Genomic DNA, 27,825 nt, shown 5'->3' with positions numbered 1-27,825 from the left:
TGTGAATCGGAGCGAGTCATATAGTCGAGATGAAAATACATGTCGTCTCGCTAATATAATCGGTCATTTAGACCAAACGGGTCAAAAGGTGAAATTATCACCCTTTGACAATATCGACTAACGGGTTGTCGAGTGGTATGATTTTAGGGAATAAATAGCACATGGATGTTTACGGCGCTATCTTTTAGCCGCCACTAAAGCAAGGTATTGAAACGGGTCAATATATTGATCCGAGCCAGGTATGTATAATAACACAACTCATCATATAGAATTTGGTGTTCTATAAGAGTTAGACAAGGTTAAAATATAGATATTCGGTTATCTTTTAGGTAAACCGAATAAATTGAATTAAAATTATAGTGTTTTAGAAGCACATGGGTTTACAAACAAGAATTATAGTTAAAAGGTCGGATTTTGAGTCAAACAAGTATTTAAAGGTCCTTGTAGTAAAAGAAGGGTGAAAATTGACCAAATTGCCCTTGTAAGCTAATTCGAACAAACAACCTTTAAAGGTGGTTTGGAAACGAGTTTTAGGATTAAATAAATGCTTAGAATGAGTATGAGTAGTGAAAGATGTAAATTCTTGGGTAGAAAGACTTTATATGAATCTTTGCCGTAAAATGATAATCCGAGGGGTAAAACTCGGAATATATAGATATCCACATTAAACCCAACACACATATAGTTGTAGTGGAAGATTACTTGATAAGAAATGTAGGAATAAGATGCTAGAAATGAATGAAAGCGATTTCATGCTTTAAAGTGCTTAAAATACCCTTAACGGGTCAAAATAAGCATACGAGCGAAAACGGGTTTAAATTGTGTAATAAACCTATGATTAGAACCTAATATGATAGGTAACATTAATTTGAAGAAGTGTCTGAGATATAGGAATCAAACAAATACATTTGTTTGATAAAATGCATAAACGGGTTAAAATTCGGTAAAAAGGTAACGAGTTGAAGGCTTAGAAGTCTCAAAATTTCTTATGTTGGATGTAGGATTTTAACACCATAAGATGGAGGATTAAATTACGGACGCGTAGGAAAAAGAATCGGGTAAAACGGATCAATAACGAAGAAGTTATGGCCGTTTCCGTGAAAACTGACACATGTTATGTTGTATAGTTCTAATTCTGTAAAAGTTTTAATGAACCCGTATTTTTAATGTATTTGAAATCATAATTACCCGTTTATTTTCGTAAATTATACGAAAACCTTTAAATAATAATAAGGGTGTTACAATAAAATAGTGAGAAAAGAGAATGGACTCACTTTGTAACTTTAGGGTTCAACTAGAAATCCTCCTGGTAGAAATTTGGGTATACTTCTAAGCTATATAAAAATATATAATGCACTCGTGGTAAGTATAGTACCCCTAATTCAACCTTGTCCCTATGTCATGAGACAGAACCCCAACGAACTTAGTCAGGCAGAGCCTTGACATGTGTTATGGGGCTCAGATTAATCAGAAAGGGTAGCAGTGATCGGGAGTTAAAACACTTAAAACAGGGAATTATTATTGTTATTGGTATAATATAAAAAGAAGTTTTGAATTAAAGATAGAGAAATTTTGCGAGACATAGCAGAACTACAAGTTTTTGGTGTTTCTTTTCATCCTATTTATACTACTCTCAAAGTTCTTTAAAATGGACACGTGTGAAGGAATATTAATTCATAGACAGCTTTTCAATTTCATAGTTATCATGTAGACAAAATGTTTACATTATTTGATTTTATTATTATATTTGTTTTGATTCTTTCTGTGGCCTCGACACATACACATATTTACCTACTATACAATCACAAGATTGGGGAATAGTGTCAGGCAGCTGCCTGTACTATACAATCACAAGATGAGGGAATAGTGCCAGGCAGCTGCCTGGCACTCCCCCATTGGATCAACTTTTTTTTAACTTTATTTTATTTCCAGTTTAAAATTACACTTTTGTCCTTTGTTTAAAAATACGTTTTTGCCCCCAGTTTAAAAAAAATTATAATTTCGCCCCTAGCTCAAAATTACGCTTTTGCCCTCGGTTCAAAAACTCATTTTTAATTTTGTTCTCAGTTTAAATTTACGTTTTTGCCCTTCGTTTAAATTTACGGTTTTGCCTTCAGTTCAAAATAAAAATTTGGTTTTCCCTCTAAAAATTACGACCAACTTTTTTTTAATTTTATTTTATTTCCAGTTTAAAATTACGCTTTCGTCCTTCGTTTAAAAATACGTTTTTGCCCCCAGTTTAAAGGAAAATTATAATTTGGCCCTAACTCAAAATTACGCTTTTGCCCTCGGTTCAAAAACTCATTTTTAATTTTGTTCTCAGTTTAAATTTACGGTTTTGCCCTTCGTTTAAAATTACGGTTTTGCCTCCGGTTCAAAATAAAAATTTGGTTTTCCCTCTAAAAATTACGCTTTTGCCCTCAGTTCAAAAACTCATTTTTAACTTTGTTCTCAGTTTAAATTTACGGTTTTGCCCTTCGTTTAAAATTACGGTTTTGCCCCCACTTCAAAATAAAAATTTGGTTTTCCCTCTACCTTAAAATTACGATTCTGCCCTCAGCTCAAAATTACGTTTTTGCCCACAGTTCAAAATAAAATTATGATTCCCTCCCCCCCCCCCCAAGCTCAAAATTATGATTTTGCTCTCAGTTTAAAATTATGATTTCGCCTCTAGCTCAAAATATAATTACGATTTTACCCTCTATACAGACATACATGTTATGAGAGAAATATTCGGTTTATTGCCCCGCAACGCGGGCGGGGCAAAAACTAGTTTCAAACAAAGTCTCAAATATTAAATTTAATACTATTTTATTATTTATATATATATATATTATAATTAATTTAACTGCTTTACTTATTTGGCGCTTATAACTTATAAAATATGACTTTTTAGCAAACAATAAATATGTCATTAGAACGAGAATAATCTTATCTACATTTTGAATCAAGTTTCATTAAAAACAGAGTAGGTTCAAATACAATGTATTTTTATAATTTAATTATCTACTTATCTACATTTAAGTTTTTATATACTTTTATTTTTATTAGACAGGTCACCCGTACATAGGCCAATTAATTGGTATAATATTTCAACCAACTATATAAAATAGTGTTTAAAACTATTTGAGTTGAATATTTATATTAAAAATAAACTAGTTACTAGTTACTAGTGGTTAATAAATTTAACCAAACCTATAATTCTTATCTAAAAATAGGAATGTTACAAGTACTGCAATGCTTCATTGATTCCGCTTTACATCCTTAAAATCTACTGTTGATTCCGTTGTCAATTTGTCCCCACCATTATCTGCCCTCCACGTGTTTGATGGAATGCTTGATAGTATCAATGAAGTTCATGAAACCATTGATGATGAGGTATTAGAAATCCATACTGAATCACTAGTTATTGTTATCGAGTCACTAGGAGTAAAGGATGCTCAAGTCGTTACATCAGATTATATGTTTGTTTTTCAAAGTGTGACCCTGAGTATAAATGTAGTATTGGCAGATGATTCGATACAAATTGACATGAGAAACCAACAATTGTGTAGTTGATTCATTGGTTGCTTCAGTAGTTAATACGTCATTTTCATGGAAACCGGGTTTGATTGTACATCTTGTTCAGGTACCTCCTAGGAAATCCATAATTATTGTTGTTAGTACAAACAAACTCATATTTGGTAGTTCTGCTATGGTAAGTGAATCTCCTACTGTGATCTTGTACATGCCTCTTATTGTTATACCTCAAAGAGTGCAAACTTATAAACCTTGTATTTGGGTGTTTTGGACCACACAACTGGCTATTGTTACTCAATCTAAGAAGCACACTTATGTAGCAGCAATTAGAGGGGTTCATAAGGATAGAACTGATAACTTGGTGCTTAAATTTCAAGTTGGAGATAAACGCATTCATTGGAAGGGAGGGACAGTACCTATAGTAGTTCTGGTCCTAGTTCATCGTTTGGTGTTGCAGTTATAGCAACAGAACACTGTTTGGTTAATGGTTCATTCTCTATCGAAACTCTTCAATGTCATACCTTGATTTCCAACACTGTCACTGCAGTTACAAGTCAGGTTATGCAGAATTCCGCACTTCTACCATTGCATATCTGCAAGTCCCGCACGTCACTCGCAGCTCAATACCAAGATCTGGAACCACCAGGCTTTTATACAACCCTTATATCTGAACTTATTCTCATTCTTTTGTGTCATAAATATACACGATTACCTAGCTATACTAACTATTGTCACACCCGCAAGATCAGAGTCGGGGTGATCTGACTGGTATCTTCATTGCACAACGGAAGTATATAATGCTAAGACTTCTAAAAAGTGAGCGTCTGCTAAGTACCCGAATCCCCATGGGTTCTCCTATTCCAACAGTGCCATAGTTTGACAATGCAACCTGAGAAAGAACATGCGAAAACTCAACATAAAGTTGGCGAGTTCATAGTTTGTTTGAAAAAGATTTGAAATAAATCTTTTTGATAATCGGTTTAAATAATGTCGAGGAAACGTAATAAAATCATTTTCCTCGGCATGTCATATGAAAACTTTGTATTTGTAAAACTTGTTTAACCGTCAATGTCCGCGTACGACAAAGACGACATGCCCACATGAGCCTATAAGTTGTATGTAGGACAAGTGTCTGTATGTAGGACAATCCAGTCCCTGTGTCTGTATGTAGGACAATCCAGTCCCATGTAAGTTGAAAAACATCAACAAAGTTGGTGAATTCATATAGATGTTTTGTATCAAATGAATATTTGAAATGTGAGATGTACTTGAACAAAATATACGCTCCGGAGTTCTTACGTAGACCGACAAGCCACGACATGGCACTTTTATACGAAGCTCATGAGGAAAAACATCACCTTCCAGGTATGTTCGGTAGCCTTGATTGCACCCATTTCGTTTGGCGAATGTGTCCCACAGAGTATCGAGGCCAGTATAGTATATGAGAGGAGATCACCGATACCCGACTGTTATGCTCGAAGCGGTTGCATCTCAAGATTTATGGGTTTGGCATGCTTTTTTACGGTCCATCAGGCTCACAAAACGATATCAATGTGCTACAACAATCTCCGTTATTTTTAACAGGACGAAATGGAACCGCACCTAAATGTCCATTTTATGTTAACAACCATTTATACAAATGTGGTTATTTGCTCGTGGATGGATTCTACCCTACATGGTCCGTGTTTGTGAAATCGATCCCATACCCTCACGAAGTAGACAAAAAGAAGTTCAAGAGGCAATACGAGGTGGCAAGAAAAGACGTCGAACGGGGCTTTTGGTGTTATGAAGTCGAAATGGGGTGTATTGAGTCGGCCGATGCGAGCAAGGAGCGTTAAAAAATTAGGAATGTTGTGTACACGTGTATTATTTTACACAACATGATTTTAAAAGACGGCGGAAACGCGATAGCACTGGTACACATTCGGGATCCTCCGGTCGAGCCCACTCTAGACGATAGGGTGTTAGACGAGCTTATGGATGAAGACACGCATTGGAGACTAAAACACGATCTCGTAAATCATCTCGCAAGTCAAGATTTACCCCACCTGTTGGTCGATTCCGACGAAGACTAGTTTAATTTATTTCAATTTAATGTAATTTTTTTTAATTTACTGTAATTTTAGTTGTTTTCAATTTAATGTAATGTTATTTTTAATTTATTCTACATTTATTATGTTAATACATGTTTAAATATTAAATATACCGTTTAAAAAATAAAAAATAAAAAAAAAATAGTTTACCTAATCCAAGATAGGCAAACCACCGCCAACGTTTTTGAGTAATAGGTAAACTAATTAGGTGAATTGACGTAGTACTGTTTGATTGGTTGAATGTGGACCACTCCCTTCACCCTTATGAGGCAGAGATGGCCACGATCTAGGTGTGTAATGGATGAGTATTATGTGTGAACAGGTTCTTTTTACATGTTATTTGATTTCATGTGCTTTATTATGAATATCCCTTGTTTTTTAAATATGTTTTCTTGCAGTTACAGTTTGACAAAAAAAAGGTCAACGCAACAGGCAATTTTGAAAGTTGGGAAGATGGGTCCGATGGATGTGTTTTGGGCTGAGGTTTAGCAAATCCTCTTAGATATATAACATAATAGAAAATTTAATCAAACTTGTAACATTCTTGACTTTTCAAAGTCAACTGCATTGTATTACCTTTCATTGGACATTATTGACTTTTCAAAGGCAGCATGAAAGTGCAAATAAATATGAGTTTACAATGACGTTAAATCTATCAGCTACTAGACATGTGTAACGCTTATGACACATATCCACCACATTGACGCTACAATAAATATTATACAAATACTGCAATACAAAATGTCACCCCGCTGCTGTAGTAAGAAATAAATGTAAAAGAAAATGGTGATGTGAAAAACGTAGGAAGATAAATGTATCGCTTGGGAAAAGTTCGAGGGGGTTTTTTTTTAGTTTTTACATTGTTCATGCTCTTATACATTTCGTCTTTTTTTTTTTTTTTTTTTTGAGTACACCTATGAAACTTTTGTGTTTGTTTGTTGGAATTTACTTATGGATATATTGTCTGAGATCAGCATGATAGTAGTAATATTAAACACAAGTACATTGATATTTAGTAACTTGTTCAACTTACTTTTAAAAACAATGCTTAACATCCATCACACACACATTCAGCGAAGTTTTATTATTCACATCTACAGTCTGTCTATGACATAAGGTCTCCAGAAGTCCACCTGTCATACCTTCCATACGCGTAATTTGAGGAAGGAAGCCCAGTAAGGTGAAGCGGGTCGGGTTCAATCCCGTAATCAGTAAGAGGCCTTTTTTCAAGAACTTCATCGTGTTCAACTACAAATTCCGGAATCTCAATTGATCCTTTTTTCATATCATCCCACAGATATTGCAGCCTACTTACATACTTCACTTTCCAATATAACCTGTTGAAAGAAATACCAAAACCATTTTATAACGACGACCAATTATCTGATTAGATTATTAGAGTAAACTTCTGTTTTGCTCCCTGTGGTTTGATCGTTTTAACGGTTTTGCCCCAATCATGCAATTTTCCTCCAATAGTTTACTATGTTTTTTTCCATTTTGCTCCTCGTCTCTAACTCAGTTAAAAGGAAGGGTGTTTCAGTAATTTTGAATATAAGTAAATAATTATTAAGTGTTACCAAAATACCCTTTCAGTTAACAAAAGTTTTAGATGGAGTTAGTGTCAGGGAGCTGATTGGGAAAAACATATTAAACTATTGGAGGAAAATAACAATTTTTAAATGATTGGTGCAAAACCATTAAAATGACCAAACCACAGGGAGCAAAACGAAAGTTTACTCTAGTTATTAAGTATGGTATAATATGAAAGTTACCCGCCGCTTAATAGGAACCGACCAAGAGTAGCAATAAGAAGCCTGGAACGAAGACCAGGATGAACAAAATAGAAAACCTGAAGCCTGTCTTTAAAGTCTGAAGGAAGTTGTTCATAAATCCACCTCAAAATGGTGATTCCCGGGTTGTTGTATTCGTTTTGCACGGTTGAGTGCATGTAAACGATACAAAACGGCCCTTCTGGCAACTCGGTTGATAATTTGTATATAATGTATTTCTTCAGCCATTCTCCACCGATAACTGGGGCTGTATTCATTTGTAAATTACAAACATTGATTCATTTATCGGCATTTAATCATCATCATCATCATCATCGCATAAAGATTAGTAATTCCTCTACGAAAAGACTGTTACTTTCATACATTTTTCATTTCCATGTAAACCAAAAGATGAATCTTTATTGGATTGGAACTACAAGTAAAGATAAACCATGTATGTATGTATGTATATTCCATCTGGTGCCTTCATCAAACCAACCAAAGGCTACAACATTTTATCTGTCAAATTAATAATAAAGATTTCTATAAAAATCCCCAAATTCATTCATTGATTTCAGTTAGTTGTGTGTAACAGTAATTAGGGCTGCAAACGAACCAAACGAATATGTGTTCGCGAACCGTTCACGAACACTTATCGAACGAGATTTTATGTTCGTGTTCGTTTGTTAAGGAAATGAACTTGTTCGTGTTCGTTTGTGTTTGTTTGTTAATTTTAGGCAACAGACAAAAACGAACGTTGACGAACACAAATGAGCACAAACTAATGTTCATGAACACAAATGGAAACAAATGAACACAAACAATCGTTCATGAACAGAATATATAATACACCGACACTTATTAGATATTTAATTTGTCGGAATTTTGAAGTATTTAAATAAATATAAAAACTAAAAACACTAATGAAGTATTGAACACAAACGAACACGTTACTGAACAACATTCACGAACATAAACGAATGAACGCGACCTCTATTCATGTTTGTTCATTTAACTAAACAAACGAAATTTCTTGTTCGTGTTCGTTTGTTAACTAAACAAACGAACTTCCCACTGAACGGTTCCCGAACTGTACGTTTGGTTTGTTTGCAGCCCTAACAGTAATCCCTTCAAAAATCCTTCCTTTAATGTAACATAAAGTATTTTAATCAAGTTACTTTCTTCAAACCCTAAACCACGAAAACTATTTCTTCATAAAGACAAGCAAGCAAGCAAGCAAGAAAAGGTGAAAATCTAAAAACCCTAAATCACACGAATTGCAATTCAGAGGAGCGTACCTGGGAAATATTTACCGACGATCCGAAGAATACGATTACCGGATTTATCAGAACCCGATTCGATGCGGAAGAAGTGCAAGGCATCAAGTGCCGGAAACTCTTCATCGTTGTAGGCAGGATCGTGCCAGGTGTCATCGGATGACGTAAAGGGGCTTGGGTCCACACCGTAACGGTCCGACGGTACCACCACCACGTTGAATTCTTCGCTGGTAGTGGCCGTCATCATGTTTGTGTTTTTGTTTCAATGTGTGGTGGTTTGCATCTTCTCATTAAACTGCCCTCTTCTTATTGGGGAGGAGAGGAGGATATCTTGTTGGAATTGTAAATTACAGGGGGTTATGTTGGATTGTTATAGGAATGTAGGGGGTCACTCTAATTCTATTATTACAAGGTTTCTTTTTTTTTTAACGGCAAAACTTTTATTGAAAATAATAGAAAATCGGGCCAGCAGGAAACTGGAACCCAAACTTACAATATTACATCTCGAATGTTAAACTAACACCACATATCCCAATCAAGATTAACATACTTTGATCTATTAGTAATCCAATGAAAAGTATTTTCTTTGATGAGGTCCGTCGTTCGGTTGAAGTTGATGGAGTTATCGTTGAAAGTCTTCTCGTTTCTCGCCTTCCATATCTCCCACGCCGTGACTAAGAGGATCCCGCCAATAATCTTCTTCCAATCTTTCGACCCGTTCATCCCCGTTGCCAAGCGGAGAAGCTCTTGAATAGACAAATCTCTATTTGGAAACGGTATTTTAATCCAAACAAGAATCGTCCACCAAATTGACTTCGCAACCCAACAATCCCAAACGACATGATAGTCGGTTCGATTTCTTCCCAAACGACAAGCTTTGCTTTTGGCTTTTGTAAATACTGAATGAATTAATGGTAATTTCTTTTTGAGTTAAATGTCATTTTAGTCTTTGTGGTTTGGTTAATTTTGTCAGTTTAGTCCAAAGGTTTCATTATTAATACAAAATGACTGAATCGCCCTTCTCGTTAACATAAAAAATGGATGAAGTTAATCCAGTGGATTAAAATGGCAACGGTGAAACCTTTTTGGACCCACATGCGAAAAATAAAACCTTTAGACTAAACTGACAAAATGACCCAAACCACAAGGACTAATATGGCATGTAACCCTTTCTTTCAATGCCAAAGTAAGTGTGTTTCATTGATTTCATTTCGAGAAAGCCTACAATATTATGAATTGGAATTTGTGATTAACATCATGTCGTTAGAATCCTTCGTGTTGTGTTTTATATGTGTGCAGGGCTAAAATTTAACTTATCGAGTCTTCGCATACAAGTAGATGGTTATGCGCTACACATTGGTAATCAAAATCCAACTTGTACGGTATAGTGGATCTGGCGGATGTGAAGGACAAGGCTAAGGTGGTGGGGTGCAAAGCGGAGAGTACCCCTTTCAAGTATCTTGGATTAATGGTGGGGGCTAACATGAACCGAATTAACAATTGGAAACCGGTGTACGACATTTTTGAAGCTAGGCTCTCTATGTGGAAATCTAACCTTCTCTCTATTGGTGGACGTATCATTTTAATTAAGTCCGTTCTTGAAAGTCTTCCGAATTACTATTTTTCATTATATAAGGTTCCGACAAAAGTTATAAATGTCTTGGAGTCAATTATTAGAAGGTTTTTATTGGGGGGGGGGGGGTCGGGTGAGTCAAGAAAGATGCATTGGGTGGCTTAGGAACGAGTTTCTATCCCTAAAGACGAACGGGGGCTTGGGTTAAGTAAATTGAAGCATATAAACATTGTGCTTCTTTCAAAATGGGGATGCCGGTATAATACAGAAAGGAATCATTTATGGAAGAAGGTGGTGGAAGCGCTTCACACTAGTAGAAATCAATGGGATTTTCTTCCGGTGAAAAAAAGTTTGAATGGGGTATGAAAAATATCGTGAAATCTTTTGCTAGAACCGTGATAAAGGATACCCCCTCCGAAGCTTTTTCAAGAGTGTTGTTGGAAACAGTCAAAATACATCGTTTTGGTTAGAAGCTTGGCTTCATAACGAACCGTTAAAAGATTTATATCCCAATTTATTTAAGTTAGAAGTTGAGAAAAAATGTACTGTAGCGAGCTGGTTATTTAACAATGTCGGTGGCTCGGTAGCAGTGGAGTGGACATGGAAAAATGGACAAGGTAGTTTTATGGAGATTACCGAGTTGAATTGGCTTAACAGAGATTTGGACGCTATTAACTATGAAGACCGCGATGATAAATGGACGTGGATCGGTGAGAGTACGCGTGAGTTCTCTCAGTTGGGGCGGTGAGAAGGCTTTAAACAAAGGGACTGATAATAGTCGCAGTTATGTGATGAAGTGGTGCAAATGGATTTCGATGAAATGCAAAGTATTCGCTTGGAGGGCCGAAATAGGAAAGATTCCAACCGGGGTGGCGCTTAGAGATAGGAATATCGAGATCGAAGATGCCACATGTCCTTTTTGCGGATCGAACGATGAAACAAGTAACCACATTTTCTCTTCTTGCATAGTGGCGTGTACTGTTTGGTAACATGTCTCGATATGGTGCAAGGTTGCGCCGTTTGTTTTTTTCTTTCAGGGATCTTTTGGAGCTATATAATCATGTTGGTTTAAAAAGGAAGGCTCAAGAGATTTTTCATAGGATTGTGATCATAAGTTGTTGGAGTATTTGGCGTGCTAGGAATGGAGTGAAGTTTTCAAACAAACAAGCCTGGGTGGAAGACATCATTAATGAAATTAAATCGATTAGATTCCTTTGGATTAGTAGTAGATTAAAAGCTAGGTCCGTGTCGTTGACCAAGTGGTGTAATTTTGTAATTATTTAGTTCTCTTGTATTGTTTGGTTGCCCTATTGGCGGTTTCTAAGAAAGTTCACGTTTCAAAAAAAAAAAGTAAGTGGCGTATCGTGAAATAAAATACTACCAAGAGTGGCTAGAAATCAAAAAAGAAAAGGAAAATTAAAAGATAAAGTTATTTTATTAAGTTTATACACTCAGACTTTAATCTTTTCTTGACCCGTATGAATATTAAATGTAATTATTTATTTGTTTAAATTATACAATGTTGTTAATTTCATTAACAATAACAAAATACTTTTGGCTTTAGTAAAGTTTAAAAAAAAATGAAAAAGCTTTCTTGAATCTTATTGGTTCGTAAAGATCACAAAATTCATTCAGTGGTTCATTATTGAAAGAAAATCATTGACATCAAATTAATTCATTTGAGGGTTCAGGAGTTTAATTGAGAGTAGAGTGTTATTTATGCATATTTGAGGGTTCAAGAGTTTAATTGAGAGTAGAGTGTTATTTATGCATAATTGATTGTAACTTGAGCATTGAAACTTAAACAAGCTCAATAGTAACTTTCACTCATAGAGGAAAGTTACCTACAAATATATACATAATCAGAAAAGCAGTCAATTTTGATATGTGAGTTAATGCACATGTGTATAAAGTTGATTCACTAGTGTGATTTAAAGGTCCGAGGTTTTTAGTATAAGAAGAAAAGTTGTTTTTTTTTAAATGTAAAGTTCATTAGAAAGCCATCAACCCGAAACCCGGGAGGCAAAACAAACACAACAGCTATTACATAATTACAAATTTACACCAATTATCCTAAATTAAGCTCTTACATTTCGTTCTATTTCTAACCCAAAAGAACCCAGTCGACTTCATCTCGCTAATGACCTTCTCAACTCTAAGGCTATAACTCCTGAATCTCGCTTCATTCCTCGCCTTCCAAAGACTCCAACAAGCAATTATGATCAAGCCTTGAAAGATGGATTTCTCCGGATCCTTAAGCCCACAAGACAAGTGCACCTCCATCAAATCTTGGAAAGAGAAAGCGACAATCTGCAAAACCCGACACCAATTACTGATCGAATTCCGTACCACGTTGGCCGCAAGACATCCTGTAAAGAGATGACCCACTGCATCCTCTCCCTCGTTACAAAAACCACAACTCGACTCTTGTATATTAATGTTTCTTCTACGAATGGTGTAAAAAAATGTTACAGACAGACGATCCATGGTATGACTGCAGAGGTCATTGTCGAATACCCAAATCCCTGATGACGTTCAAAGGGTCTTCGCTGACGTCGGAATATCCCAGCCTTCGTATGCTACAAGAAGGAAAACCGTTAGCCTCGTCACAGAGGACCCCGGAGGGGGGATCCGTGACCAAGCTCCGACGTGAGAATAAGTAAACTTGCCGGAGAGTAAGAGAGTGGCTTATTCTGATGAGTGTGATCACCGGAACAATCTCTATGGTGTGAATCTTGATATAAATGTGTGTGTATTTTATGTAAAGGAATTATGGTCGGAATAAATGTGAGAGTATTTAGTATCGTACCTTAGACCTGCCTCTTTTGAATCATCTCTTACCTTCCTTATATAACCATGAGACCTTATCTTGCATGTGGGATATTTCCGAGATGATCTAACGAACTCTGAGCACCCTTGGGGAACTCAGACACGTGTCTGAGCCCCAACGGGAAGATGATAACCTTCATTTAATGATACCGGCTCGGCAGTACTATGCCAGCCGAAGATGCCTTTCATATCATTCATTAAATGCATGTTGTCTTCTCTGAAGTTCCTTTTCCCGCTTATTTTCAATAGAGAAACCTTAATGGGCAAGTTTTATACCATTGGTCCTACATGATAATAGCCTAAGACGGGTAAATGGGACGATCCATTGGCCCGTTGTCAGTCATGACAGTACTTTTCTTTTGACTGTGTTTTGAGTTTTTCAAGCCATTTGTCTGGAAGTAAGCATATCTTAGAAAGCACCAAAGTTGACCACTTCTTTTATGATTTTATCTTGAGTAAATTACTTTTTGAGTCCCTGTGTTTTAGTGGTTTTAACCACTTGAGTCCAAAATCAAAAAGTTTAACGCCCTGAGTCCCTATCCATTTATTTTATAACGTTTTGAGTCCAATTTTGTTCATTTTATAACGATTTGAGTCCAAAAAATTGGACTCAAAAGGTTAAAATTTGGACTCAAAAGGACTCAAATGGTTAATGAAAATGCTTATAGGGACTCAGGTCGTTAAACTTTTTGCTTTTGGACTCAACTAGTTAAAACCACTAAAACACAGGGACTCAAAAAGTAATTTACCCTTTTATCTTTCCTCTTCAATGCTTTGTTGATTTTCATGCATTAGAAATGCTCAATAGAATGTTTATTATAAGTTCCAGTAAAACTATGAAAACTCATATTAAACCCAAACTCAGATCCCATTAAACTTGTTTCAATCAATCTAGGTTGCTTTTCATTCATATATATATATATATATATATATATATAGGGTGAGGTTCTAGAATGAACACTATTGTATTTGTGAACTAAGTGAACAAATCCTAGCCATTTAGAGATCAATGGTTTTTAAATGAATGATATTTTTGTAAATAAGTAGACTTATTTTAAGTAAAATCTAACTGTCAAGGGCAAATAAGGTATTTTCCCAATCAATTATTCCAAATCCCTGAATTTGGATTTCATGCGTTTTTTTAAGAATTAAAATAAATTATATTGCATAAACACTTTTTTTTTAACAATTAAATCGGTCAGTTTTTTTTTCTTTTCTTTTTTTTTTTACGTTTTAACATATCTTTATATACACATGTGTAATAATATTTACAAATCTGCATATATATAAACATGTGTGGTAATATTTACAAAGATATGTGTAATAATATTTACAAACATATGTGTATTCTGTGCATGTTTTCACTTTTACATATATGTATAATCACATATGTACATATATGTACCATAATATTTTCGTTGTACATCTGTATATTGTACTCATGTACACCTGTGTATATAAACAATAAAACGCTGGAAAACGAAAAATGCATATGTTGTTCGTTTTTATCAAAAAAAAAAACTATAGGAATATCATACTCAAATTAAAGAGAATAAAAAACTCGTTTTTATGGTGTATTTAGATAAAAAAAATATTAATGTATGAAAACTTTATAACTATTTAAAGATCATAAGGGATAGTTAGTTTAATGTTAACAAAAATATATAACTTCCTAATTTAAACTGATTAATTACCATCATATCATTTACATCTAAAAAATGATCAATGGCTCAGATTGGTTCACACGGTTCACAAACAAGGATGTTGTTCACTCATGATCCTCATCCTATATATATATATAAAGCCGTTTCATACAATTTCGCATCCTAACTTCACTTAAACATTTCATCATACACCTGGTGTGCATACTACTTTCTAAGCACAATGTATAACTAATTCATGCATAATCTTCTAAGCTCTTACTTAGTTCATCAAATCTTCTTAGTAATCAACAAGTATCATTCACACATAGACATCAAACATATCAAACACCAATTTCTTTCAATTCATCTAACAAGAATCCATCATACATAACATGATACATCAATATTGAACAAGAATTAGACATGGATGATATATCCATGTCACCATCTTCACCATAACAATTGGGTTTCACCTTAAAACATCAAATTAAGCAAAAACAACAACGGTATCATATAACTTTTTCTTATTGATTTCTTCAACTTTTAATGATTTCTTTTTTTTTTAGTTTCAGGGGTAGGGATGAGCTTGATGACAACCGATACCGAAAATACCAGTTAAGGTACCAGCATACGAAGGTAAAAATCGGTAGCGAACCGGTACTAGGAACGCCAAAAGTCGGTACCGAATTGGTACTTAGGATCCTTCGGTTTGAGAAATTAAAGTCATTTTTTCTCTCCCGGCTATTAGTTTGCCGGATACCAAACTTATTCGATCGTTTCAACTCAATTCACCCATACCTACTATATAACTTCATGTTTTCATTTATGTAGTGGTATGTAATATGTATTAATCCCTTCTTATAAATATAGTTCTTGAAGTAATAGATCTTGAAATTTATGGTGAACCACAATGAATGGGAAAATTTACAGAAATTTGGTATTTTCCAATTCTATAAATTTCTAACCTTTTTCACATATCCAGTTCAAAATTGTTATTTTGTATACCCCATTTTTTACATGTTAGCTTCGGTTCCTATTCGGTATCAGTACACATAAGGTAAAAACTGGCACTAACGAATTGAAATGAATAGTGATTTTAATATTATAATAATATATAGTTTTTTTTAATACTTTTATAATTTTAATATTATAATAATAGTTATTTTCTTTACTTTTTAACTTTAATCCTTTTTTTAATATCACGGGTTAGGATAAGTTTGGTGTCAACCGGTATCGAACCAGTACTGGTATCGAAAATAACGGTACGGTCCTATTCGGTATCAGTACATAAGGTAAAAACCGACACTAATACATAAAACGCCAAAAGTTGGTGCCGAATTGATATTGGAAATCTTTTGGTTCGGGAAATTCAGTGCTGCTACCCGTTACCATTTTCTCATCCCTGATCACGGTTACCGTACGAACAATGGTATCGTACAACTTTTTTTTGTTGATTTTCTTCAACTTTCAGTTTTTTATTTTTTTAGTTTCAAAGGTAGGGATGAGCTCGGTGCCAACCGATACAGAATCGGTACTGATACCGAAAATACCGGTTACGGTACCGGTATATGAAGATAAAAACACGGTAGTGAACCGGTACCAGGAACGCCAAAAATCGGTACCGAATTGGTACTTAAGATCTTTCGGTTCAACAAATTTGGTATTGGTACCCAGAACAATTTGCTCATCTCTGACCACGGGTTTCATACGAATAACATCGTTACCATACAACTTTTTTGGTTGATTATCTTTCGGTTATACTGAAAACAAGGTGCAATAGTTGATCGTTTCTTTAACGAGATCACATGTTTTGCACATTGACAATCATAAAGAGAACATGTCTAAAGTCATTTTGATACATACATACAGCATATCAAAAGCTACTACTGCAGACTGCAATAAACTCTTATTCTTTACATATAACATTTCAGATTAAATATGACTTTTAAACTACCTTAATGTTATTGGAGCAAAATTTACTTATAAATATGTTACATTACAACAAATTGACAAGTGGATCTTCCGGCTTTATGGGATTTTCAAGTGCGGTAATGTGTTGCTTAAAACGGGCTGCGGCTTCTTCTCTTTGTTCCATCTGCCCAGACTTATCAAGCACAATGGCCATCAAGTAATATGCTTCTGCTGCCATCTCATGATACTAATTCAAAACAAAACAGCATTTTTCAATAATTTGTAACTTTGAATTTGGTCTACAAGTAGCTCCTTATTAAGGGGGGCATTTTGGACATTTTATCATTAGTCAAATGTTTCTACAACAGAAATTAACTAACCTCCAAAGCTTCAAGTCCTTCACAAGCTTGCCTTAACGAATCAACAACTATATCGGGATCTTCTGAAACTGAAAAAACAAACGTGCAGATATTTATGAAAAAGAATCAAGCGCGCTTATCAAAACCAAGATAAGGATAACTCTATAGTTCTAGAAACAGTTATTTGATTGGACCACCTGAAATGCTCGAGTCTGACAAGTAACATTTAGCTTCTGCAATGTGTGCCCGAGATTGAAGCTCAAGACCACCTTGACCAAGGATTATAGGAAAAGCACTATGAATAAGGTTTAACGCTCTTTTAGCGTGTCTCGGTCCAAGCAACAGCCACAGCTCGGCTAGTGTCAGAGTGGCTGCAGCTCTCAAAAGATCCAAATTAAATGATTCGCAAAACGATAGGCTTGCTAATGCGTATGGAATTCCCAAAACACCATTTCCAGATCTCTGCAATATCATAATTAAAATGTATAATAATCTTTGCATAAATATAACTAAAAACGGCTGTATACGACGGTTGGTACCTTGTGGATTTCGGCAAGAAAAAGAAGAACAGTTGCATTCTCCACATGCATGTTAAATTTGTAACACTTGCAGAAGAGAGAATGTGCAACCGAAGCTGCCTGCACAGTTCAAACCGCTCTTTATTGTTTAACTACCACTATATCTTAGAATATTTTCTAAATTAAAAACAAAAAGTCATTTAACTTTTTGATTAATTTCAAAACAAAGTAATTAATTTTCCTTGATAGCAGGTAACCTGCGATACATCCTCTGCCACATCCATAGTTATCGATAGCGAATAGCGGTCAATAGCGACAGGCTACCTATACGCTATATAGCGAGAGCGACGAAATAGCGCCCGCTATTTCGTGTTTAGCGATAAGGTAGTAGAAAATTTTAAAAACAAAATATAGCTATTTATAATTATATGCATATATTATAATGTTAATTTTATACTTTATATGTATAGATTTGTAAGTTTAAGAACCAAATGTAAACTGGTGAAGATAGAGGGGGTTAAATGAAAAAATACACAAACTAATTTCACTCTTTTTATGTAAAAATTTACAAGTTAGAGGATAAATGTAAACTACAGAAAGACAGGGGTTAAATTGTAAAACTACACAAACTAATTTAAACCTAAAATATCTAATTTGTCACCCCATTTGTAACCTCCGCCGTCCAGATCCACCGCCGCCATGAAATTACAGAAAAGCAGTGGGAAAACCACTATGAACGCCATCAAACAAGGTACCGCTTCTTTCTTTCCATCAATTTGAGCCTCTGGTTTCCCTCTTCCTCGTTTCCGGCAGAAGTTGCAGCACCGGCGCCAGAATCTGCCGTCAAACGTCGCTATTTGGTCACATAGTACCTTGTAGCGGCATATGGCCGCATCGCTACGCTATTCGCGACAGCGTCCGCTATGGACAACTATGGCCACATCGGCATTTTCTTTAATTGAAATAGTTACAGTTACCTCTTTGTTCTTTATGCAAGTAGACTAGTAGAGTACACGGATGGTCCCTGTGGTTGACCAAAATTTTGGATTTGGTCCCTAGCTTTCCAAAAGTACACAGATGGTCCCTGTGGTTTCACTTTGTAATGCATTTAGTCCCTAACTAGAGCCTGCTGAAATCTTTAGATTTGTTAGCCGGGGACTAAATGCGTTACAAAATGCAAATCATAGGGACCATTTGTGTACTTTTGAAAAGCTAGGGACCAAATCCAAAATTTTGGTTAACCACAGGGACCATTTGTGTACTTTACTCATTAGATCACTATTATAACACTAAGTATCTATAAATTTGCATAGTGGTATGACCGATATCAGAATATATTGTGTCTGGTTGGGAAAAGTCATCGAGAAAACAATTATGATTATCAACATAAAGAAATGGAGAAATTTAATGACCTCGCTAAACTGGTTAGCGGCAAGCAAAGTGCGAGCACGGCGTAGACTAGCTTCGGTCTTGATCTCCATGTCCACACCGGTTACAGAAGAAGCCAAAACTCCGAGTTCATCACATATTTGTTGAGCTAGTTTTAAATGCCCCCTACAAGATCATTAGAATATAAGAAGTCGTATAATAAAATGAGAAAATAACAAAGTTTGATGAACGAGAAAGATTCATGGAGAGCAGAGGTGGCAATTTCGCTCAAGTTACTTCTGCTTTTCAAAACAAAGAAAACTGAAATAATAATAATATAATAATAGTTGAAGTATTGTAACTTTTGTAATAATATCTGAGTTACACACCTGTGTAAAGCGCGCTCATGGAGCAGCTGTAACTTAACTGGCAAGATTCCAGATTTTGAAACCGACAAAAACTTTGCTTCTGCTATCTTGAGGGCTGCAAAGGCTTCTGTTGACAGAATATAGAAGCATTCAAGAGAAAGGAACATGACAGCTAAATGGTGCAATAGATAATCAGGATCTTTTTGGCACTTATTTTACGTGAAATTTATGTTTTTATAACTGTATTACATGTATAGTAGTATATATGGAGTGCCCTAATAGTTTTAGACTTAATATAATAAAATACATTAGAATTTAGTCTGACCTTTGTACCCTTTATACACAGCTAAATGTTGGATGAGTTTCCCATACGCCAATGCAAGATCAGCTGAACTGTACCAATCATAGACAAATTCCGTTTCAGAATAAAACTCCATATAAGAGCATAACACTAACACAACATAATGAAAATAAAATGATGAAAACAGTTAAAAATGACATGTTTTACCTTGAAGAGTCAGCAAAACAGTTGGCAAAAAGCAGAGCATTTGACTGAGCAAGAGAAGCACTAAAGAACATAAATTTAAAACGGTTAGAAAACATCAAAACGTTACCTCACGAATAACAAAAATGAAAAATGGGAAACAGATCAAATGAGTTCAAGCCAAAACGGGTCACTTTATACCGTAGAAGATAATAATAATAAGAATACCTTCCATATAGCTCCCAAGATGTCGCACTAACTAAATAAGAAGACCCCACAAGCTGCAACACAGATCCAGGAACGGAACTTGATTGTAACCATGAATAAAACGTATCACGGTTGCTCTCGGGCCCACTTTCTGGGGGGAAAACCAGTGTAGTTGTCGGCTTCCTTTGATTCTTTAACCATGAAGTACTCAAAGCACCGTCAATTGTCACTACTGAGCTTTCATTATCAAATTGGTGTATCAACTGAGAACTTAATCTAAGTTTCTACAACATGAACAAAAGCAAGGCGTCAATGTTAGTTTATTCCAAAATTTTGCAAAGTTAGGTTCAACAATGTATGATCATAGTACCTTGCACACGTTTGTCGGACTAGTTCTGAGCTGAATTGAAGCTTTAGGACCGAAAGATAATAATGGTCGTTGAACATGCTGCATTAGCAATAAACACAATCACCAACATGCCCAAAAAATACAGAAGTCGAGTAGAGGTAGCAATTTCGACCCTTTTAACTAGGAACAGGTTATGTTTTATCTCAAACGGGTCAAATTATGAAATTTGAAAAATAGCTTAATAAATAAACATGTCGAAAGATGCCCAAAGTAAATGTTCAATACATAAGCCTCCTTTATATTATTTTGAGTAAAGTACAAGGATGGTCCCTGTGGTTTACCAGAATTTTGGATTTGGTCCCTAGCATTCCAAAAGTACACGAATGGTGAATGTGGTTTGTAAAATTGTAACACATTTAGTCCCCACTTTTTTCAAAAGTCCATGGATGGCATAGTTATCGATAGCGACAAATAGCGACGAGGTACCTATATGCTATGTAGCGATAGCGACGAAATAGCCCCGCTATTTTGTGTTTAGCGATAAGGTAGTTAAAAATTTAAGAAATAAAAAATAGCTATTTGTAATTTTATATATATATATATATATATATATAATGTTAATTTTATACTTTTTACGTATAAATTTTGAAATTCAAGGACCAAATGCAAACTAGTGAAAATAGAGGGGGTTAAATGTTAAAATACACAAACTAATTTACACTTTTATGTAATTTTTTACAAGTTTTAGAAACTATATGAAAACTAGTGAAAAGATAGAGGGGTTAAAGGTTAAAATCCAAAAAATTACTTAAACTAAAAAGCTAAAACACAGAACAAACGCAGCCGCTCTTTTCTCTTCTTCTTCTTCCTGACTTCCAGTAGGTTTCCGGCAGAAACTACAGCACCGGAGCCGGAATTCGTGGTCGGAATCCCGCAATAATCGAGTCGCTAAGTAACATATTGCGAGGTACGGTCGATTCGCTATGAAGCGCGCGATAGCGAAAGCTATGTTCGCTATCAATAACTATGATGGATGGTCGTTGTGGTTTGCACTTTGTAACACATTTAGTCCTTAACATGGACTTGCTGAAACCTTTAGATTTGTTGGCTAGGGACTAAATGTGTTACAAAGTGCAAACCACAGGGACCATTTGTGTGCTTTTAGAAAGCTAGGGACCAAATCCAAAATTTTGGTAAACCACAAGGACCATCCGTGTACTTTATTATTTTATTATATTGTTTCTAAAGAAGACAAAACTATGGTAATCATATTGACACTCTAAATAACATACTAATGAAAAAATAAAAATTATTTTACGTAAGTGTTACAGGTGAAGGTGATGGATGACCCAATCTGTTTCAACCGCACCAAAAATCTACCCATTTTGACATGAACCCATATGACTTGTTACCCAAGTAACCCAAATGTTGCACCTTTACTCGTACCTTTAAGTCAAATTTAGCCAGTGCCAGTTGATTGGAAGCCACAAGACGCTTTAACTTTAAGGAATCTGCTCTTTTTAGAGTTCTTCTAAGAAGCAAAAATAACTGTTGTTGAACAGACATTGATGTGGAAACATGTGAATCTGATGCTCCCATGATTCCAGTTATGTTTGAGATACCAACTTCGGATAACAGGTTACAAATGGCGGTTAACGTGTATGCAAGACAAGTATCATCACTATGCTACAATTTGTAGACAAAAAAAAAAAAGTAAATTAAAATACATGAAACAAATAGAATAGAACATTAGAAAAGCAATTAGTTACTAAATAAAATTATTTGAGCATACCATCTGACAGACGCGGACCGCTTCAGTCAAAACCTGAAACGAGAAGCAAAAGGACATCAGATTACGCTTAAATTTATAAGCAATCTGATTGTAATAATTATGGCAACTTTAAGTCATAAAATTGTGTTTTTTTGGGGTTCAAATGAATAGTTTCATACCTGCTGCAAAAAAACTTATTAAGATATATAAATATAAAGATTACCTATGTACCGCATTTTATTAACCAACATTTTCATCGTTAATAATACTATAAAAACATATAATTACTGGAATTACATATACTAATTTTACTAAAAAATAGCTAACAGATAATTCATGACAAATTCAGTCAAAAAAAAGTAAGTTATGTTTTAAATTTGAATGCATTAAAAGAATACCAAAATGTCTGTTTTGGTCATTATAGACAGTCAGTTAAAACCTTAAATAACCCAAATTTGTCAAGGACACAAACAACTACTAAAAATTACAGCTCCAAACAGCCAACCACAAACTCTTGCAGCACGTCTAATGACAGTTGATTATCAGACACTGATTATTAATATCACATAATCAGTTTTAAAATGTATATCCAAAGTCCAAACACCCTTTAAAAGAATGTGAAGGGAAGTCAAAGGCAGAAAGCATCATCGTCATATACCTTTAGAGCTAGTTTAGGGTGACCGAAATGAAAATGTGTCATTCCCAGCGTCAATAAAGCAATTTCGTATCTTCCGTTGTTCATGCAGCTTAACGGGGGAACAAAATCAGATCCCTCCATCCCTGCGCTGCAATATTAATAACCGTGTGTTTACTTAGTTCAAACGACACTAAAAAGAGTCCCTTTCAAGCTTATTTTCCGATTTTTATCACGAAATGTTAAAAAGTAAAAGTGATTGTTAAGGAAATGAACGTGTTCGTGTTCGTTTGTAGACTTTAGGCAACGAACACAAACGAACATTCATGAACACAAACGAATGTTCATGAACACAAATGGAAACAAATGTACACACACAAGCGTTCATGATCATAATATATATAATACACTGATACTTATTAAATATTTTATTTGTCGGAGTTTTGAAGTTTTAAATAAAATACACAAACGAACACGTTACCGAACGTTCATGAACATAAATGAACAAACGTGGCCCATGTTCGTGTTCGTTCATTTAACCAAACGAATGAAGTTTCTTGTTTTTGTTCGTTCATTTGTTAAACGAAAAAACACAAACGAACTTCTCGCCGAACGGGTCATAAACTGTTCGCTGAACGTTTGATTCGTTTGCCAGCCCTAATTATGGCCTATCCCTATCAGGTCAAATCCAAAAAGTTAGCTAAAAGGCAAATGGGAGAGATAGGTTAAAATATTCCCAAATTGTACATTCAATGTTTACAACTATAACATGTTTTTTTGTTATCTTATTAAAAATGTTGATTATTATTATTAATAATATAAAATAGACAACAAAATGTTTGAAGGCAAACCGATGCAGCCCATTTTGCCACCTTTAGTTGAAACTTGAAAGTATCACGTTGTCGGAAAACGAACATAAATGAAGATGTGAATGATAAAGAACAACACCTATAATCAAAATAACGACTAAGATTCTCCAGAGCAGCCGAATAATCATCGTGATAAAGGCTATTTAAATATCGTAAAAAGTGCACCTATAAACATTCAAATAAATAAGTGGTTAGAATTTGGAAATTGTCTTACAGAAAGCATATTTAAACTTCAATGAAAAAAAACTACGGATTACAAAGTAACATACACGATGCAACTCCGGGGCCACTTTCTGAAGAAGCTTTAAAACCGATTCAAATGCACTCATAGGAAAAGAGCTTCCAAGCCTATAAAAAATATCATATATCAAACACTATAAATTATTTGTAGTTAAATAAATAATAAACAGCAGAAACTTTAAAGTATATGAAATAGCTTACTTTTCAATCATGTCTGCTTGCTCTGACATGTAGCCTTGTATCTGCCAATTTGTACGCACGTCAGAGGATTCAACACTTGGTGGCTGTGTTTGCATTTGACTTCTATGATTGCGTTTGACCTTTTGACCAGGCGAAACCGTGATATCTGCATTTACATGGTGTTTCTTGCGTTAAGGTCATTAGTCTGTTTTAATACACATGTTAAAAAAAAACACTCACCTTCAACTAAACTAAAGAGTGCTTTTGATGAATGGTTATGAAAAGGAACCCTTTCGTTTGACCTTTTTCTTGATTCAAGTTCTTCGGTAAAATTTTGAAGTACAATATTCTCCAAATCCATGTTTTCATATTCTAACGGTGCCTCTGGATCATTACTAGCGTCATCCAAATGTGACATTTCGTAAGGAGAAAACACTTCTTTACAATACGTCTTTATATTTGTCAAAAGATGGCACGTACCCTACATGTAAACAACGACAAAATGCATGTAAGAACTAAGAAAGGTTTATTACTTTATTATATTTAATTTATAAACAAGTTAAAGAAAAATGATACCTCAAATGACAAAGTATTGAAAGCAAGCATGCAACGACGAAGATACATTCCAAGGTTACTATTTGGATCCAAGTTTATTTGATCATCATCGATAATGCTTGTTTCCAAGCCCGCAAGGATGCCTATAGATCACACCGTTATACACGCACAATTACTTCAAAATTACACAAAAGAGTTGCTCACCTCGTAACTCACTGAAAAAGGTAAAGAGGTCATCCGGTGATGATAATGAAGATAACCTTCCAGTTACATGATCAGTTAACCAGTTATATAATACACCAAATTCCTTTAAAAGCTTCAAGAATTCATCCAATGTCGGCTCCAAAATATCATCACAAGACTTCAAGACCGATAGAGAAAACACAAAGATTGAGAAGAAACAGTTTATCAGAAGATGTTAAAAGTGAAACGTGCAGAAAAAAAGGAAAGCATAACAACGATGGGTTGTCCATGAACTGAATCATAAAGCTGATAACTTGATAATTCATTAGACATGCCATAAATCGATTCGGGATATCAGAAACACTTTGAAATATGAACAAATTAAGTGATCCTAATAAATTTCCATACAATCTACCATATTTTGGCTGCAGCAGATTAAAATCTAATATGACGTAATTGGAAAAATCTATGATTAAGCACCGAGAAACAACTCCAATATAGAGAAATCAAAGCTGAGTGAAATATATTCAAATTCATATTACCAAATAGAGAAGCATATACATATATACAATATCAAAATTGTAATGTCACAAGCCCCAAACTACATTAGCGTTTTGGCTGTCGGTAGGGGTGTTCAAATTCGGATATCCGAAAATTTCGGATAGTAGATTCTAGTATCCGAAAATTTGTGGTTTGTAATTGAAGGCCTGTTGTATTGAGTATCTTGAAAATGATTGTTGCAACTTAAAGATTATTATTATTATTATTATTATACATCTATAATCAATCAACTTGTAACAGATATCCACATAGCTAATCAAAACACCAACCCGTGTGTCCCCAAACAATCAAGAGTCTCCACAAAGTTTATGTAACAAAACAGGAAAAGAAAGCAAAACCAAAAAAGGGTTTACCTTAGTAAGTGCAATCAAGAACAACCCAAGACGATTATGCTGAGAAATGGAGTCAAACGGATAGGGGACAGAGAGTTGACCAGAAGGAGCATAAACCTGAAGAAGAATGCAGATGGATACTTTATGGGGTGTCATTACAAACCCCCCACTTTGCCCCTTCACCATTCCTGCCATTTTTCCCAAGATTGTGAATTTAAGATCAAGAAAATGAACGGCAAACTCAGATAGATAAGTCATCATCATCATCATACTCAGTAAATCCCACCAATATCAAAGCTAAGGTAGGGTCGTAAGATGCAGACAGCCTTACCTCTACCCCGTAGGTATAGAGAGGCTGCTTCCAGTTAGACCCCCAGCTCGATAGTAGTTTTGCATCGAGCCTTGGACATAAGACCCATAACACTCAACACTTGGGACAAAAGCCGAATAGTTCATGTACCCCCATGTCTTTCGGCTATAGTATCAACGCCACCACATGATGCATGATTAACCGTCAACGTTATTTTCATGAAATAAGTAAAATAACGTAGAATTTAGTGCACTTTCACTTTCATCAAACGACTTGCTATAATACAAAAATGATAAAACCATGTTCTTACATAATCACTAAAATATTTACCTTCTATGTTTAACAACCACCCACATATTATTCAAACAAGATTCATACTTTCACACATATTTAAACTTAAATTCACAAATCAATAATCAAACCACAAAGGGAAACCAAAAAGATAAAAAAAAAAAAAAAAAAATAATAATAATAATAATAATAATAATAATAATAATAATCAAAACCCTAATTTCAACCTAATAATTAATTTCTTAAAACACCTAACAATGTTGGTGAAATCAGTAATCTATAAGCTGCGGAATATCATGTCCAGATCTACAAGAAACCCTAATTAAACATTTGCATGAATAAATTCGTGAAATGTGGCCTAATTTCAGAGAAATTACAGGCACCGATAGCAAATAGTGAAAGAAGAAGGTAGTTTAAGGGATTCAGAAAGGTAAAGTTATGAAATTTACTTACAGATGATGAGAAGAGAGACACTGTATGTTCAGCTGAAACGATGAGAAGAGAGACACTGTTTGTCCACTTTAACTCAGATAGATGTGCGAGGAGGGAAACCTGTGTGTGTTACTTTGGGGAGAGAAGGTGTCGTTTCGCCTTTCCGAATGATGGGGATTTCCTAGAAATTCAAAATTTTTAAAACCACCCTTCTCACATTTTTTTTTTTAACGGCAAACCCACTTTATATATACATATAAAGAGCCAGCAAGAGGCTGAGAAACAACATACAAACTAAAAGAAAAAGAGACAAAACACACACGTAAAAAGCATCAAACAATACCACCTAAGTCAAAGAACCTCCAATTGCCCCAAGTTATCGGCTTTAGATTAGAGCGATTACTAATCCAAAGGAAAGTCTCTTCTTTCACAAAATCAATCGTCTTCATTATTGGAACGAACTTGTCATCAAAAACTATTGCGTTTCTGGCACTCCATATCCCCCAAAACGTAGCCATAACTATAGTACGAATCAGTTTCTTCCAAACCTTTCCACCGGGAGTTTCATCAACGTAAGATAGAAGGTCAGCAACCGAATCGCAATGCTCCGGGAAACCAATCCGAACCCACGAGAGCACATTCCACCATATGCATCTGGCCCAAAGACAGTTAATGAAGATATGATTGGAATCTTCGTTTCCAAGGTTGCACCGAGGACATGAAACATCCGGCAAGACGATACCTCTATGCGATAATCCGACCCGACTAGCTATCTTCCCGAGAGTCGTACACCAAAGCAGGTAATTAGCTTTGAGCGGGGCCCAACTGGACCATTCGAAGCCAGCGTTACAGCCCGGGTCCGGCCCCATTAAATCTTCGAGATCTCTCCGCACCTGTTTCACCGAGAAAGGGACATCCGAACAGGATCTCCATTTCCAGGAACCATTAATGTCTATCAAATTCTGCTTCATATCGATCCCCCTTTTACACGGTTCCGTGGCCATCGAACCAACATCCTTCCACACCCCGGGAAGGGATTTAGAGACCGGGATAAGTTGATCCACGTGATTGACTTTATGAATCGACCCAACCACACTAGCCCAAAGCTGATTCGGATTCATATTGAATCTCCACCACCACTTAGTCAACATAGCTAGGTTGAAATCCCTTAACCTCCCAACCCCCAAGCCCCCAGACTTT

At 35.3% G+C, this 27,825-nt stretch overlaps 2 protein-coding genes across 5 annotated transcripts; both read right to left on the bottom strand.

Annotated features, from left to right (window-relative positions):
• Nucleotides 1-6,591: 6,591 nt before the first annotated feature.
• LOC110884921 (ganglioside-induced differentiation-associated protein 2) lies at nucleotides 6,592-9,028 on the bottom strand. Its single transcript, XM_022132625.2, has 3 exons — nucleotides 8,680-9,028; nucleotides 7,385-7,649; nucleotides 6,592-6,949 (listed from the first exon to the last, which is right to left on the bottom strand). Exons 1-3 carry the CDS (start codon nucleotides 8,903-8,905, stop codon nucleotides 6,718-6,720), a joined length of 723 nt encoding a protein of 240 aa, XP_021988317.1. The 5' UTR covers nucleotides 8,906-9,028; the 3' UTR covers nucleotides 6,592-6,717.
• Nucleotides 9,029-16,490: 7,462 nt separating this feature from the next.
• LOC110884919 (anaphase-promoting complex subunit 5) lies at nucleotides 16,491-26,845 on the bottom strand. 4 transcript variants are annotated; one of them, XM_022132623.2, is made up of 22 exons: nucleotides 26,647-26,835; nucleotides 25,924-26,067; nucleotides 25,614-25,780; nucleotides 24,721-24,877; nucleotides 24,538-24,659; nucleotides 24,202-24,442; nucleotides 23,983-24,127; nucleotides 23,811-23,889; nucleotides 23,621-23,706; nucleotides 22,697-22,823; nucleotides 22,060-22,092; nucleotides 21,714-21,953; nucleotides 20,289-20,366; nucleotides 19,940-20,202; nucleotides 19,736-19,795; nucleotides 19,553-19,620; nucleotides 19,249-19,354; nucleotides 18,904-19,045; nucleotides 17,513-17,611; nucleotides 17,171-17,435; nucleotides 16,995-17,062; nucleotides 16,491-16,861 (listed from the first exon to the last, which is right to left on the bottom strand). In XM_022132623.2, the coding sequence occupies exons 3-22, from the start codon at nucleotides 25,776-25,778 to the stop codon at nucleotides 16,700-16,702; spliced, it is 2,706 nt and encodes a 901-aa protein (XP_021988315.1). In that variant the 5' UTR covers nucleotides 25,779-25,780; nucleotides 25,924-26,067; nucleotides 26,647-26,835; the 3' UTR covers nucleotides 16,491-16,699. The 4 variants fall into 4 exon arrangements, with proteins under 4 accessions (XP_021988315.1, XP_021988314.1, XP_021988313.1 ...); XM_022132622.2 differs by lacking the exon at nucleotides 25,924-26,067 and having other exon boundaries at nucleotides 26,647-26,845; XM_022132621.1 differs by lacking the exons at nucleotides 25,924-26,067; nucleotides 26,647-26,835 and having other exon boundaries at nucleotides 25,614-25,787.
• Nucleotides 26,846-27,825: the final 980 nt, after the last annotated feature.

The sequence above is a fragment of the Helianthus annuus genome, chromosome 10, assembly GCF_002127325.2.
Source record: "Helianthus annuus cultivar XRQ/B chromosome 10, HanXRQr2.0-SUNRISE, whole genome shotgun sequence".
NCBI classification, from domain to species: Eukaryota; Viridiplantae; Streptophyta; class Magnoliopsida; order Asterales; family Asteraceae; genus Helianthus; species Helianthus annuus.
This window is presented reverse-complemented; position numbering and strand designations above follow the sequence as displayed.

Bases quoted from the DNA above. Each gene is read 5' to 3' on its own strand.
- LOC110884921 (XM_022132625.2), bottom strand. From the start codon at position 8,905: ATGATGACGGCCACTACCAGCGAAGAATTCAACGTGGTGGTGGTACCG. The intron at 7,650-8,679 runs GTACGCTCCTCT...AAATGAATACAG, and splicing joins CGTCGGTAAATATTTCCCAG to CCCCAGTTATCGGTGGAGAA. The intron at 6,950-7,384 runs GTAACTTTCATA...TTCTTTCAACAG, and splicing joins CGGTTCCTATTAAGCGGCGG to GTTATATTGGAAAGTGAAGT.
- LOC110884919 (XM_022132621.1), bottom strand. From the start codon at position 25,787: ATGGCAGGAATGGTGAAGGGGCAAAGTGGGGGGTTTGTAATGACACCC. The intron at 23,890-23,982 runs GTAAGCTATTTC...TATTTTTTATAG, and splicing joins CAAGCAGACATGATTGAAAA to GCTTGGAAGCTCTTTTCCTA. The intron at 19,796-19,939 runs GTATTCTTATTA...TATGTTCTTTAG, and splicing joins TCTTGGGAGCTATATGGAAG to TGCTTCTCTTGCTCAGTCAA.